This window comes from Pelmatolapia mariae, linkage group LG9 (genome assembly GCF_036321145.2).
Source record: "Pelmatolapia mariae isolate MD_Pm_ZW linkage group LG9, Pm_UMD_F_2, whole genome shotgun sequence".
In the NCBI taxonomy this organism is placed as follows: Eukaryota; Metazoa; Chordata; class Actinopteri; order Cichliformes; family Cichlidae; genus Pelmatolapia; species Pelmatolapia mariae.
In genome coordinates, this window is record NC_086235.1 from 9,852,487 (window position 1) to 9,867,914 (window position 15,428).

The 15,428-nt window shown below is 40.0% G+C and overlaps 1 protein-coding gene across 1 annotated transcript in view; it reads left to right on the forward strand.

Moving 5' to 3' along the window:
• The window catches only part of avl9 (AVL9 homolog (S. cerevisiase)), a 29,638-nt gene that overhangs the window by 7,561 nt on the left and 6,649 nt on the right, over window positions 1–15,428 (forward strand). The window contains exons 3-14 of the mRNA XM_063484087.1: window positions 1,711–1,796; window positions 2,736–2,807; window positions 3,508–3,597; window positions 3,691–3,757; window positions 3,853–3,893; window positions 3,976–4,014; window positions 6,789–6,858; window positions 7,196–7,671; window positions 8,008–8,142; window positions 8,220–8,439; window positions 8,780–8,897; window positions 8,988–9,041. Of these exons, the coding sequence (XP_063340157.1) occupies window positions 1,711–1,796; window positions 2,736–2,807; window positions 3,508–3,597; window positions 3,691–3,757; window positions 3,853–3,893; window positions 3,976–4,014; window positions 6,789–6,858; window positions 7,196–7,671; window positions 8,008–8,142; window positions 8,220–8,439; window positions 8,780–8,897; window positions 8,988–9,041 (1,468 nt within the window). The remainder of the gene's footprint in view (window positions 1–1,710; window positions 1,797–2,735; window positions 2,808–3,507; window positions 3,598–3,690; window positions 3,758–3,852; window positions 3,894–3,975; window positions 4,015–6,788; window positions 6,859–7,195; window positions 7,672–8,007; window positions 8,143–8,219; window positions 8,440–8,779; window positions 8,898–8,987; window positions 9,042–15,428) is intronic.

Here is a 15,428-nt window from a genome sequence, read left to right on the forward strand (position 1 = left end):
CTTCCTTTCCCCATCATCTTCTTAATGACAGAGGACAGCTGTCGTGTCGCTGCAGTTTCTAATCTTTGTGCTTTTGATTGATGACTGACGTTGTTTCTATATTGGTAAATATCTCCCAGTGAGTGTAGAAGAGGAATCAGGTTGTAAAGCACATGATTTTTCAACCTTAAGTTGGACTCCCAGTCCAAACCTCTCAGTAATGAGATTTTCCCCTTTATTCTTCACTGTACATAAACCATAATCATAATGATTTATCTTGGTTTTTCTTTATTGGGTGAATTTATGTGTTTTTGAAGTTCTCTTATGCTAATTTTTAAAATAATTTTTTTAAATGTGTTTTTTGGGAAGCAAAATACTTGAGATGCCTCCGTAAACAAGATTTAAAATGCTTAAAAGGATGATGTGAATTTGGACATCTAGTGCAGCAAAGATTTTAGTTATTCAAATGTCTAGAGTGTCCCTGAATGCACCGAAATAGTTCAACATGACTCTCAAATGCAGTCATCCTTCATTTATTGTTTCTGGCCATTAAAAAATTGCTGATTCCAAAACTTGTTGATACTCAGCTCTCAGTAGCCCTAAAAATGTTTATTGATTGTTGTTTAATGGATATTAAAATAGATTCAATATTCAGTGTTAGAGCCGTGCCTCTCTATCAGCTGGAACACTTAATCTGCTGCCTTGAGTTTCATTCTGTGGTGTCCAATTAGATGGCAGGAAATCCATCCAATGTACAATATACTCTGCAAAATACTGCAACAAAAATTGTGTTTGAAAAAACCGCCAACACAAAACGCAGCACAATGAATAAGCATTTCCGTCTAATTTTTTTTTTTTCCTTGCAAGAGTGGCGTTAACTGATTATTGAAATATTAAAATAACTGTTGTACCCTCTGATACGACTATCTGAATTTTGGAGCAGAAATTGAGACCCATCAGATGCAGCCATGTTTTTCCAGTCTCTTAGGGTCGAGTTTTTGTGAGCTTTTGTAGCTTCAGTTTCCTGTTGTTAGCTGACAGGAGTCACACCCACTGTGGGCTTCTGCTGCTGTTTTTGTGTGTACATCGTCAGAGATGCTCTTTTGCATACAAGGCCACATTCAGTGTCACTCGAATCGCCTTTCCTCCTCTTTCCGATGTTCAGTTTGAACTTCTTCTGCTTGTTGTCTCAACTGTGTCCTCATGCTGCCATGTGATTGGCCGATGGGATATGTGCAGGTGTCTGTCTTGTAAAGCCGGTTCTGAATTTCTTAAATGTTGCTTCTGACAAATACAACTGATAAACTAAAAGTAAAACTTCTTAAAGCAAACATTTTTAAACAGAGTGTAAACTGCACAAACTCTTACTCGTGACTTGTGAGCTGTAGTTAATCTGAACATGAAGAACAGCTTTTTTTTCTTTTCTTTTTTCCAGCTATCATCAAGCAACTTGTAAATGTTTGCTTCTGCCTTCAAGTTTATCCAGTTTGGCAGCTGGTTTGAAAACCTGCTGTCAGTCACTGCAGTCTTCCACAAACACTCTTTATCTAAACTTACTGGTTTTTATTGTATTGATGGTCTTTGCTGAAGCTGCTGTTTACCACAGAAAAGAATGCATATCAGTCTCATCTAACTGCACACAAGTGATTTTTCTCATGCTGTTTATTCTTTTTTTTCTGCCCTTTACCATGTAGTATAATAATGTGATTGTATCTTTTTCTTGGTTTGCAGACACTGTGTATTTTCACCTGCCGCCTCTCAGTGGAGACACAAAGTGTGTCTATGGAGTGTCCTGTTATCGTCAAATAGAAGCAAAGGTCAGTTTATGAACGACAATAGGCACACTTTAATGAGCCAGCACCTATGTGCAGCAGCTCTATGACCGAAAGCTACGCCCATGCCATTTCATCACAGGAGATTGATGAAATGACATGGGCGGGGAACCAGGCAGTTTATGTAAATATATTTTTTTAAAAATGTTTTTACTGATTTTGTAAGAGCCTGGTAGGATGTAATTTGCAGCTACTGCTAAAAGGTTTGAAATGTGAAGCCAATATGGAAGTGCCTTAAACTTCCTCATTTCTTTAATAGTCACCAAGGTTGATTATTTCTGTTTTCTTTGTATTATTGAAGGGCTTTACCTTACAGTATAAAGCACCTTGAGGCCACTGTTGTTGTATTTGGTGCAATACAAATACAATTGAATGGAATTGAATTGCCTCTTCCCAACAGCAAGGGTAGTTCCTGAAAGAAAGAGCTATTTTAGTTCCAGGAGAAAAAGATGCCATCGTGATAAAGTGACTAAAACTAGAGACGGAGCTGCTACGTTTGCAGGAAAAGGGTGACGTGAAGTGTGATAATCACCACTGTAAGTGAGGTCTACATTTTCACATTTAATAACTTCAAACATTTGGGACCCTTGCATCTCACATGGTAGAGCTGTGGACCATCCCAGATCATATCACACTCTCTTCTCAATTTCCCTTTCTGCTCTAAGCCGTACTTCCTAGTAATGGTAGCCATGGTACCCTAACCCTAGCCGCCTGTTGGCTATTATTGTTATTATAGGATGTAAATGTACATTATTAGGTTTCTGCATTTGCTTCACTTCTCAGACCCAAAGCTGCGTCTGTTGTTTGCGTTGAGTCTAGTGAAACTGACCCAAACCTTTTGTGCTGTAACTGTAGCATAAAATTAAAGCAGAGCATACAGAGGGAAGTTTATTTCACGTTTGTTTTTTCTTGCTCATCTTTCAGGCCCTAAAGGTCCGGCAGGCTGATGTCACCAGGGAGACTGTTCAGAAGAGCGTCTGTGTCCTCAGTCGAGTGGTGAGTCAGTCATTGGATGACTTAATTTAATAAGCTTTAATTTCAGTCTAAAAATTAAATTAAGTCAGTGGGCCGTAAAATGTTGCTGTGAGCTCACATGGAGAAGTGGAAGGAAATCGTGTAGAGAGGATGTTTTTATTTCCCGGCACTGTGGCCTCCTCATTTAGGCTCTAAAGTCACTGTCTGCTGATCTATATGTGTCTGTATGTTATATATGTGTCACCATTGAGAATTAAGATTCATAATGTTTTATGTTTTACCCTTAAATCTTTTGGCTTTATAAGAAACTTCAGTTTCTTATGAGGTAATATTCAGAGGCAAACCAGGGTATTCCTTTTTTCCCCATACATATGAATAAATTATTTAACATCATTTACAGGGATTCATTGAGGGGGCAAAACACTGTTTTTCTCAGAAAAAGCATATCAGCATCCCCTTGTCCCTATTGGGATTTCCACACATGGTTATGTTGCTATGACAATACAATTTTAGGGAGGGGACCGTGGCACCACAGGCCCTCTGTTAGCAGTGCCAACTGTAGAGTGGGGGAGAAAAACAGAGGCGGGAGGAAAAGCATCAAGACAAAGGATGTCGCCACCCATGCTAAATAAATATAAAGCAGAAATTCGCCTCACAGGATTTTTATGGGTCACACTGTAAATGACTCACTCACATACGGTGTGTTTGAATTTCCTCGTAGCCTCTCTACGGTCTGCTCCAAGCCAAACTTCAGCTCATCACACACGCCTACTTTGAGGAGAAAGACTTCTCACAGATCTCAATCCTGAAGGTGAGAAAACAGTCAGACTAAACCTGTTTGAGTGAGGTAGTAGTATTTGTACCTTCTGGTCAGCTGCTTGCTCACCTCCTGTTTTCGCTGCAGGAACTGTACGACCACATGAACAGCTCTCTGAGGGGTTCAGCTCTGGACGGATCACAGGTTTATCTAGGTACGTGCCAGATCTGTCGGATAACAGGAGGGTTTAACAACAAATCTCAGCTTTTATTTATCCTTTTCATAAACATTTTGTTTTTCTCTCATCAGGGTTGTCACCGAGAGATCTAATCCTGCACTTCAGACACAAGGTGGGGAAAATCTGATTATTTTAAGCACTAAAATTCATCCAAAATATCCTGTTTATTTACATTTTTTTTTTAATCTTTGCAGGCTCTCATCCTCTTTAAGCTCATTTTGCTGGAAAAGAAGGTGAGAATTCAAACTTTAATGCATCCTTCCCCTTTTCTTCATATACAGTCAGGTCCATAAATATTGGGACATCGACACAATTCTAACATTTTTGGCTCTATACACAACCACAATGGATTCCAAATGAAACGAACAAGATGTGCTTTAACTGCAGAGTGTCAGCTTTTATTTGAGGGTATTTACATCCAAATCAGGTGAACAGTATAGGAATTATGACAGTTTGTATATGTGCCTCCCACTTCTTAAGGGACCAAAAGTAATGGGACAATTGGCTTCTCAGCTGTTCCATGGCCAGGTGTGTGTTATTCCCTCATTACCCCAATTACAATGAACAAATAAAAGGTCCAGAGTTCATTTCAAGTGTGCTGTTTGCTTTTTGAACCTGTTGCTGTCAACTGCCAGGATGAGATCCAAAGAGCTGTCACTACCAGTGAAGCAAGCCATCATTAGGCTGAAAAAACAAAACAAACCCATCAGAGAGATTGCAAAAACATCAGGCGTGGCCAAAACAACTGTTTAGAACATTCCCAAAAAGAAGGAACGCACTGGTGAGCTCAGCAACACCAAAAGACTAGGAAGACCACGGGACACAACTGTGGTGGATGACCAAAGAATCCTTTCGCTGGTGAAGAAAACACCCTTCACAACAGTTGGCCAGATCAAGAACACTCTCTAGGAGGCAGGTGTATGTGCGTCAGAGTCAACAATCAAGAGAAGACTCCACCAGTGTGAATACAGAGGGTTCACCACAAGATGTAAACCTTTGGTGAGCCCCAAAAACAGGCAGGCCAGATTAGAGTTTGCCAAACGACATCTGAAAAAGCCGTCGCAGTTCTGGAACAACATCCTATGGACAGATGAGACCAACATCAACTTGTACCAGAGTGATGGGAAGAGAAGAGTATGGAGAAGGAAAGGAACTGCTCATGATCCTAAGCATACCACCTCATCAGTGAAGCATTGTGGTGGAAGTGTCATGGCGTGGGCATGTATGGCTGCCAGTGGAACTGGTTCTCTTGTATTTATTGATGATGTGACTGCTGACAAAAGCAGCACAATGAATTCTGAAGTGTTTCGTGCAATATTATCTGCTCATATTCAGACAAATGCTTCAAAACTCATTGGACGGCGCTTCACAGTGCAGGTGGACAACGACCCAAAGCATACTGCAAAAGCAACCAAAGAGTTTTTGAAGGGAAAGAAGTGGACTGTTTTGCAATGGCCAAGTCAATCACCTGACCTGAATCCGACTGAGCATGTATTTCACTTGCTGAAGACAAAACTGAAGGGAAAATGCCCCAAGAACAAGCAGGAACTGAAGACTGTTGCAGTAGAGGCCTGGCAGAGCATCACCAGGGATGAAACCCGGCGTTTGGTGATGTCTATGTGTTCCAGACTTCAGGCTGTGATTGACTGTAAAGGATTTGCAACCAAGTATTAAAAAATGAATGTTTGATTTATGGGTCTTATTCTGTCCCATTACTTTTGGTCCCTCAAGAAGTGGGAGGCACATTTGCAAACTGTTGTAATTCCTACACCGTTCACCTGATTTGGATGTAAATACCCTCAAATAAAAGCTGACACTCTGCAGTTAAAGCATGTCTTGTTCGTTTCATTTGGAATCCATTGTGGTTGTGTATAGAGCCAAAAATGTTAGAATTGTGTCGATGTCCCAATATTTATGGACCTGACTGTAATTTGGTAATTTTGAGGTATGGTTCTGTCACTCCTGGCTCTAAGAAAAGACAAGGCCTCTATGATGTGGCTCTTTTAGCTCATCTTGACTCTTTTCAGTCCCTTTCAGGGTATAAGAGAGTCCTGACCCAGTTTTTCTGGACAAACATTTCCACCATATTTGCTCTAAATATAACCATATAATGTTAATGTATACTTGGGATTCAGATATTGATCAGTATGCTTTTTAAGTTGAGTGGTGCTCAGTATTGGCAGATAACCACAGAGACAGATTCAACATTGGAAAAAGCTTGGTGCATCTCTGATATGTAGTTATTTCTATTTTTAGAACTTTTAGTTCCTGTGCCTTTTTATTCACTGAAAAATGTTTCCAAAAAATTTTGTAGATTTTAAACTTAGTCTTACCCACACCTTCCCTCTTCCTTGCAGGCAAATCTGCCCAAGTTACTTTAAACCTGCAACATTTTTCTTTCTAAAAGTCTCCAAATCTGATGTCAGAGATCAGACATACAAATCTTTTTAGGCATCCATATTCATAGACCCATCATACCGGATATCTATCCTAAAACATTTGAAGGATCGAGCTCAGGTAGTTTTCCAGTTCGCCTTGACAGCAGGGACCTGAAGTTTTGCATAGTTTCTATTAAGAAATGTCTACTGGAAGCTTTTAGCCACTGTGAATTGGCATGGGATGACCCCTTTGGCTCCTTTATTAATTGTATTAGTCTTTTATACACTTATAGATCCTGTTAAATTCTGTGTGTCTCGTCCATTTTTAAATATTTAATGATCTTAGTTGCTGTGAAGTCCACCCTCCATTATTTGACTTAATACATTTTTAAGGCTGATTCCATTACATTTAAGTCCTGTTAAATTTTAATTAAATGTTAAATTGTTGATCTGTGAATAAGATTTACTCTTTTGTGTGTGTGTGTGTGTGTATTAGTTGTGTTTTTAAAAAGATTTTTCAGTGTTTTTCTGCTGTTTTGCCTTCATGTCTCACTTCTTATTCTGTCTGCTCATCCATTTTGTTCACCTCTTTTCTTTCTTTCTTTCTTTCTTCTTGCTCATGTTTGCAGGTCCTGTTCTATGTGTCTCCTGTCAACAGACTAGTAGGAGCTCTGATGACAGTGTTATCGCTGTTTCCAGGTCAGTAACTCCAAAAGGAAGACAGATCTGGCACTGATCTTTTGAATCAGGGCTTTGTGACACCCGGCACAGGAGTTCTCTAATAAAACTGTTTGTGTTGTTTTTGTGTTTTGGATTCTTGTTTCATTTTATTGATTCTTTTGTTCCAGTTTTGACTTTATGCTCATTCTAGTGATTATTTTCGTTTTTGGCTAACTGTTAGGCATGTGACACATTCATGTTATGCAAACCTGTCCTGCAAATATCTTTGTGCTCTTCCAGTGTGAAAGGCTTTGCAGCCTGTGGTGCAATTGTAGTAGTAGACTGATAGAACGTGTTTCCTGTGACATTTGTGCAGGCATGATCGAACACGGCCTGGTGGACTCATCCCACTACAGACCTAAGAGCAGCGTGTCAGAGGACCAGAGTTTAGTGGAGAGTGTCTCGGGTGCCGAAGAGTTCGTTTCTGTGTCCGTTACCGACATCGATAGCACCGCCCTTGACCTCGGGGTGGAGACGGCCCAGACTGCCACAGAATCCTCTGGGAATAGCTCAGAGGGCGACAATCACCACCTCAAGCCGCCCTCACGCATCTCTCCCGAGTCCTCCGAGAGCGAGTGGGAGACTCTGGACCCCAGCGTGCTGGACGAAGGTGGACCGCAAGAGGCACCTTCTGAGACTGAGTCAGAGCTCCCGGAAACATTTGACTCCAAACCCGGAACGCCGATCACAGTGCAGCCGCAGGCAGTCACCGGTCAGGGAGGGGTCACCCAGGGCCTGGTGTCAGGTCTGGAGGAGGATCAGTATGGCCTGCCACTCGCCATCTTCACTAAGGTAACAGCAGTGATTAATACTTCTGTTAAAAATTCTGTTTTCTTTGAAGTGGTTCAGTGGTGCAACCCTCAGACCAAAATCTGAGAGGACTTTTGCAAATTGCCGTCTTCTTGTGAATCTTTTCTGAAGTTTTCTGCGTGACAAAATGTGCTGACCCTGATTGCACCTGTTCCTGTTTCACCTTTTTGATTAGAAATGTCTTCTTGACACAACTTTATAATTTATCAATATTGGTTAATAATTAACCATTAAAATCTCAGCCCAGACAGCTGGGTGGAGATAAGCAGGTGTACGGCTGTCATAAACACAGCGACCTTTGTCTTTTCTTGTTTCCAGGGTTACCTGTGCCTGCCCTACATGGCGCTGCAGCAGCATCACCTCCTGTCAGACGTGACGGTGCGAGGCTTTGTCGCCGGAGCAACCAACATCCTCTTCCGTCAGCAGAGGCACCTCAGTGACGCCATCGTCGAAGTAAGTCCTGTGTGTGTAAAACTGTTGTATTAACTTTTTAAAATGTAAGTATTTAATATTTTTTTAATACTCTTCAGGTGGAAGAAGCTCGTATCCAGATCCAAGACCCTGAGCTCAGAAAGATGTTGAGTCTGACCACTGCAGACCTGCGCTTCGCCGACTACTTGGTCAAACACGTGACGGAGAACCGTGACGACGTCTTTCTGGACGGGACGGGCTGGGAGGGTGGAGACGAGTGGATCAGAGCCCAGTTCACCCTCTACCTTCACTCCTTACTGTCTTCTGCATTACAGCAAGGTAAGACAATCAAAACTGTTCACAATAAATGTGTAAAATAAACAGTAAGCATTTAGAAATGGACAGGGTGTTTATATTAGGTTTAATGTCTTCAACTAAATCACAACAGACAGAATAATGTGTGAAAATGCCCCAGAAAGAGACAAGATGAACGGGATAAATAAATCTATCCTTCTAGCTGTTTCCACATCTGATAGTTGGTTTTAACTTTATTTCCAACTAGTACAACTTAAAAAAAACCCCATAAAGCTCTCATCCTGTTTAGATGCCTTACTAGTCAGGATTGGAGCTGCCATATTGCATGTAACTGATGTCTTTGTTTCCCATCTCTTCCTTTCAGATAACGAGCGGCTGCTGGCAGATTACGGGGCACCTTTCATCGCTGCGTGGAAGATCACCCACAACTACCGGGTGTGGTACAGCAACAAGCACCCCGGCATGACCGCCGTCACCCCAGGGTAGGTGGACAGGAGAGCGACTGACTTCTGTTACCTGCAGCTTTTGAATGTTTCATATTTGTTTTTCATGATCCCACTTCTCCGTTGTAGACATCCGTTCCAGGGTCAGTACAGCGTAGCCGACGTAAAGCTACGACTCTCACAGTGAGTGCAATTTCATGTTATCTTCTTATTATTTTCTTTTTCTTCTAAAAATCAGGAATTTGTATCAAGTTTTAATAGCAGATAAGATGCAGGGTGAAGCTTCACCCCTTCGCTTGTTTTCTGCAGCTCAGAGTGTGTATGTTGCTGCCCTCTAGTGGTGGTTAGAAGAAGTCAAAGCTGCAGCAGCAGAGGGAGCAAGAGAGACAGAGAGAGTTTGGGCTCCTGTCTTTAAAGCCTTGCTTAAAGACTATCTGCAGAACTTTCCCTCTTTATTAAACCAAACACAGAGTTTGAAAAGTGACACCTGTAGGATGCAGGAGAACTCATTGTGAGACCTTGCCCCGCCTTGACCTTAGTTTTCACATAATAGGGTGGTCCCACGAAACCTTGGCTGATTGTGACCCACACCTTGGCTTGTGTGATTAGGCACAAGATCAATAGGGGGTCCATGACCCTCTGAGGGACACTCCCAATAGGGCTTTAAAATCTGGGACTCTCCACCAGTTCCTCTCTGAACTGAAGAAGCTTCTCAGATGAGAGGTGAAAAGTTTTCAAGAAACTTGAACAAGTTCAGATGTTTTTCTTTCCAAGCTACTAAGACTACGATGACCTTAATGACTGAGAACCTTCAGACATGTTTTGTTAGTACTAAACTCTGCATTCAATACTGTTGACAGTTACATTATGCATATATGCTGAGATACTGGGTGGGTGTATCAGGGTCTGCCTAGGAGTGGTTCTCTTCACATCTGCCTGAACGATAGTTTTCTGTGCCTGCTTCAGGTCTTCTTCCACTTGTCTTCTCTACGATGTGATATAAAATCCCCCCCAGGCACATTCTGAGCATTTTTAAGATAATTTCTCCTTGTTTGTTCCCCCTGCCATACGTTTTTTTCCTAAGGTACCACTTTAGGTATCCTTTCCATGTTTGCTAAATCCTCTAGCTTTTACTTTGAAGGAGCTGTCTAATTTTTAACACATGCAAAAGTTGATATTTTTATACTGTAAAAATCTTGACAGTTTATTTTTTAAAAAGGGCCAAAGTTACAAATAATGATGCCAGCGTTTGTGCAGGCAAACCCTATGAGCCAAAGGTTCAGGCTTCAGATTCCTCTAAACGCAGTTTCGGTGTTTTCTACTGTTGGCTCTGTGTAATGTCACAATGAGGGGATATCAGTTTTTTTTCAGACAGGCAATAATATGAGAGTCTGCACCAAGGCCCAGTAAAATATAAATAAAGTTTATTTTGAACTTTGAATCATGCAATTGTTACTCTAAAAAAAGTCCAAGGATGAAAATATGGAGCTGGAAATGGTAAAACAGTGTTTACTTAAAATGCCAAATGAAGTAAAAATAAGTCAAAATATGGGAGATTGAGACTCCCAGCTCTGAAGAATGTGTTTTTAAAATTTTAGCGTCTGTTTTTAGACCCACTGATGATTAAATTTCCAATGGCTGTCAGGCTCAGTGCACCCAAACACCCCAGCTGTGAATACTTTATGAATACAGTATATGACAAGGAGCAGCAGGCAGCGCGTCGCTTGGATGGATATAGCAGCTCAGCGGTCAGAGTCGACTCGGGTCGGGGGTTGCGGTGGCAGCGAGGGTCTCATATCAGCCGGAGTCATTAATTATGAGTGAGTTTCATTCTCAAAAACGGAGCCAGAGACTTCTTCAGCCTCAGCTCCAGTTTCATTCCAGGAAGTGTGGATGAAAGGCGACTCCGTCCACAGCTGGAGTGCCGCGTCTAGTGTTACGCTTCAGATAAATGCCTTCCCACCACAAACACACACACACACAGTGGAGAGTGTCTAGGTCCCTAACTTAGCTTCATGGTAGGATCTGCTTGGCTGTCATACCCAAAGTTCTCGCTTTACCCTCTGGTGTTCGGTGACATGGCCCCTGAGAAATTTGTTGTAATGCCTCAGTAAACAAACACACAGATAGACAAACAGCACAGGGTTAGATTAGTGTAACTGCACAGCGTCCAATCAGGGGACGTCTACTAGATTAACAGACACCCCTGCACACTTTTAGCACATTTACTTTGTCTGAAAAATTATGAAAGTTTTAAATTGAAAATAATGTCAAATTAGCAAAATTTCTAATTAAAATACATTAAATATAATAAAACATATTTTACAGTTTAAAAAATCATGAATGATTGAATCATTTTTAAAATGCTTTTTGACAATCGGAGCAGTGACTTTGCAGACTGTGCAGTAAGATGTTCTGGTAATCGGCCCATAGAAATGACTTGATTTAAATTTGGCAGGTGTCCCGATTAGGATCACGTTCCCGTTAACCTCTGGAGGGCTTCCAGTACGGCTGCTATATTTAGATTTGTGAACATCTCCATTTACTATGAACAAAATCTTTGCAACTGTTTATTTCCGTAAAGACATCAGAATCAAATATCAAGTGACACTAAATAGGATGAAAAAGGTCATCAATGTATTACAGTTATTGAATCAAGCACGCGCGAGAGTTGTCTTTTAGTAGAAAATAAATAAAAACAAACACAATAGAAACACTGAACGGGTATTTTTACACATGCAATGTAAAATATTAAGTATAAAGAAGCCAAAGCAAAAAATTAAAATAGTCACAAAAAAACAGTATAATTATTTGTGTTTGTGAGAACATATTGTGTCATTATATATATATATTTATTTATTGTGAAATAAAAACAGTCTTCCAATAGGAAGTATATTTAGTGTCTGCAGGACACATGTTGTCCAGATGCTTTAGTATCACCATGGCAACCAAGAAAACAGAGCTTTAAAATGAGTAGCATGCGCTGTACTTTTTTCTAAACATAACCAAGTCTTCAAAATCTTCTTTTTTTCCACAGAAAACGTAGCATTATGAAGATGTTTAGTAATTTTAGTATTTTAACTTGGGAACTTCAAGTAGAAATGCAAAAACCTCTGACATAAATGACGCAAACTCTGGTCTTTGGTGTAAACTAGAGATGGACCGATCCGATATTAAGTATCGGTATCGGTCCGATACTGACCTAAATTACTGGATCGGATATCGGCGAGAAATTAAAAAATGTAATCCGATCCATTAAATATCAAAAAAGCACCTCACAAAACTTGCGACACGACGTAACTCGGCTTGTAACCGTAGCACGTCGAAGCAGTGTGCTCACGTGATAGAGCGGCTGTGTTTATTTGTAGCCTCGCTAGCAATCCAGCATTTCATCTCCGAGGAAGTTATCCCAGAGAGAAGTAAAGCAAGTGTGTAAGTTCATCTCTGAATGGTTGTAAAGCGTACCTACGTTAAGCTTAACAACCGATATATGGAGCCTCTTCTCTCTCCCTCTCTTGCTGCTACTTCAATCGTGAAACTGCTTAATGATCAGCTGATCGGCTTTTCTGTCGCGAGTCCGTCTCTCTTCTTTGTTTTTGGCCCACTTTGCACCAGAAAGAGGAAACCAGCGGCTGAACAACAGCAGCACGTTTAAGCTTGATAATCTGTTGTTAGAATTTATTTAATATTACTTTCTAGACCAGGATCCTTTTCTACGTAGCTGACGGCTGGTAACTGTGCAGGGGCGGATCTAGCAAAGTTTAGCCAGGGGGGCCGATAGGGCATTAACAGGGAAAAGGGGGCACAAAGACATACTTATCTTTCTTATTCTCATTTAAAATGTCTAGCTTTTAATAAATAATTATCTGAATCTTACACCCAAAGTTTTAATCTGATGTAAAATGTATAGAAGTCCATTACTGTATATAGTAACTGTTAAGTCTAATATACCCTAGTAAGCTATAGTACTTTTTCCTTTGGGAAAGTACCATCTGTGCAGTTTGCAATTCTGTAGAAGAAAGATGTTGAATATATTTAATTATTCTTGAAAAATAATTTATTTCTGTGCATTTTTTTCACCCTGCATCAAATTAAAATTGATTACGTCGATTAAGCATCATGAGGTGGAGGGTGGGGGGTGGTTCCCTTTTTTTTTTTTTTTTGCTGGGAGTTTGCAACCCTATTAGTTAGGTTGCTTAATATTTCTGCTAAGTACTCTTTAAAATACCAGAATAGGAAGGATGGAGTAGGTTTAAGTTTATTAGATTGATCAGTATTGCTGAACTATGAAATATTTTGGGTGCAGTGTATTTTTTACATACAGGTATAACAGAATAGCTTTAGTGTTGTTGTTTATTTAAACTTGAGTATGAACTTATACAAAATGCAGCAAGATATTTAAAAAAAACAGTTTTATTGATTAAAAAACACACTATATCGGATTAATATCGGCAGATATCCAAATTTATGATATCGGTATCGGTATCGGACATAAAAAAGTGGTATCGTGCCATCTCTAGTGTGAACCATGTGAACACTTTACCACCCAATCCCCCCCCCCCCCAACTTCCTGTTTCTCCTTTTAATTGTAGAAAATATTCATTTTGTGTACATATATCAGTACATATGAGACTGTGCAGCTGAAAAATTGTGCTCAGTCAGAAAAATAAGGAGTGGAAATTCATGTGCAGGCATAAAAGATTTAAAAAAAAAAAAAAAAAAAAAAAGGAGGACAATTTGTATTGAGAAACATGAATCAGTAGATTAGAAGTCAGAAGTGTTTTGCAACCTGCTGCGTTGTATCGGCCAAGACAGCTATGAGTCATACCAGCCAATAAAACAGCATATAAAATGTTCTATCATACCAAGAAAGCTTGGTGTGTTTTCTTTAGTAAAATGTGTCATCGGTGACCTTTTATTTATTTATTTGGTGTCCGTCAGTCTCGGGACATTCTCTTGACCCCAAAGAGCTGCCTTGGTGCTTCTCATCAGCTGGAGAATCAGCAGAAAACTCTCCCCCTGTGTTTCCCTGCATCGGTAAACACAGAGCTGTTTTACTGCAACTTGAGACATCACGGCTGGGGAAGAGGGGGGGACTGGGGTTAGTGGGGCAGACGGTGACGAGCCTGATGTATCCCACTGCTTGGGAAAGTTTAAAAGAAGGCTGAGTCTGTGCACTCCACTCAGCTCATCACTGGATTAAAGAAAGAGAAAGACTCAGTGCCACGCTTGACTTCCTTGTGAATGTGCTGTGTTGCATGTGTATTATTGAAGCACCAGGAGGGAGCTACTAAAGGCCAACTCTTTTCATGTCCCCTTGTCATCAGCATTGGACAAAAAGCAGCCGGTGGCAGAGATGCTCTCAGAAAACAGAGTCATGTGATGAGCTGCACGGCTGCGGAGACACGCACACACACACTGATTCTGTTGGCGTACCGCGCTCTGCTATATAAGGAGCTGTTTTTTTGGGTCACTCAGCTCGATGGAGAGTGCACACAGAAGCTCTGGGCTTTCTGGAAACCAGTGTGAAACTGGGTGGCAGGTTTACATGTGAGCCACAAAGTTTCCATTATTTCACCCAGATTTCCCCTGAACACATTCAAAGTTAAGATTTTTTTCCAGTGCTGCAGTTCATCTCTCACAGCGAGCAAAACATTTAAAACCGTGATTCTGGATCTCGTTCATTAGTATTAAACTAATACTCCTCTAATTTTGATGTATTTCTGATCATATGTGAGCTTTAAGATCTTAAGTAGGTTTACTTAATCATGTGTAATGAATAAACATAAACCACTAAACCAGTGTCAAGAGCCATCCTTAACCCTCAAGCGACCAGGCTATTTCAGTGGCTAAAAATATCCAGATGGGATCACTTATGACTTATCAGGAATTCAGTTGTTCATGTACCAAACCAGGAACAAATTAACAAAAAAGACAAATTTGCAAGGAAAAAGTAACAAATTCTCAAAACAAAAAAAAGTGTTTTTTTTGTTTGTTTGGTTTTTTTTAACTGAAAAATTGCAACATTTTCCTGGAAGGAAAAAAAAAAAAGAAGAAAAATGCCAGAAATTCTGAAGGTAAAAGCCACAGATTTACGAGGAAAGAAATCACAGGTGTCTTCTTTTGTTTTAAAATTTGTGAGAAAGAAGTAACAAATTTTATAAGGAAAAAGTGACAAATTCAAAATGAACCCTTTAAAGCAAATTGTGTTCTGGGTTTTCTTTTTTCCCACTGAAAAACCAAAATAAATTCCACAATATATTTTGTAATTATTAACTTACAAAAAATGCCCGCTGTAGCAAATATGATACAAATGAACACTCATATATGCAAATTAATATTTAATTTATTTTAAAGACCAATCGGAAGGTTCAATAAACACTCAGTTCTCAAAAAATGTTTTGGTTTTTTTTTTTTGCAATTATTTCATGGTTAAGACTTTAAAAAGTTTTTCAAATTTTATATCATATTTTCTACAGGAATACTTTCTTGTTAATATGAAATCAAAGCCGATAATATCAAAACAAAGGAACCGCATATTTCCACAATTTCTCTACATGAAACTAATGT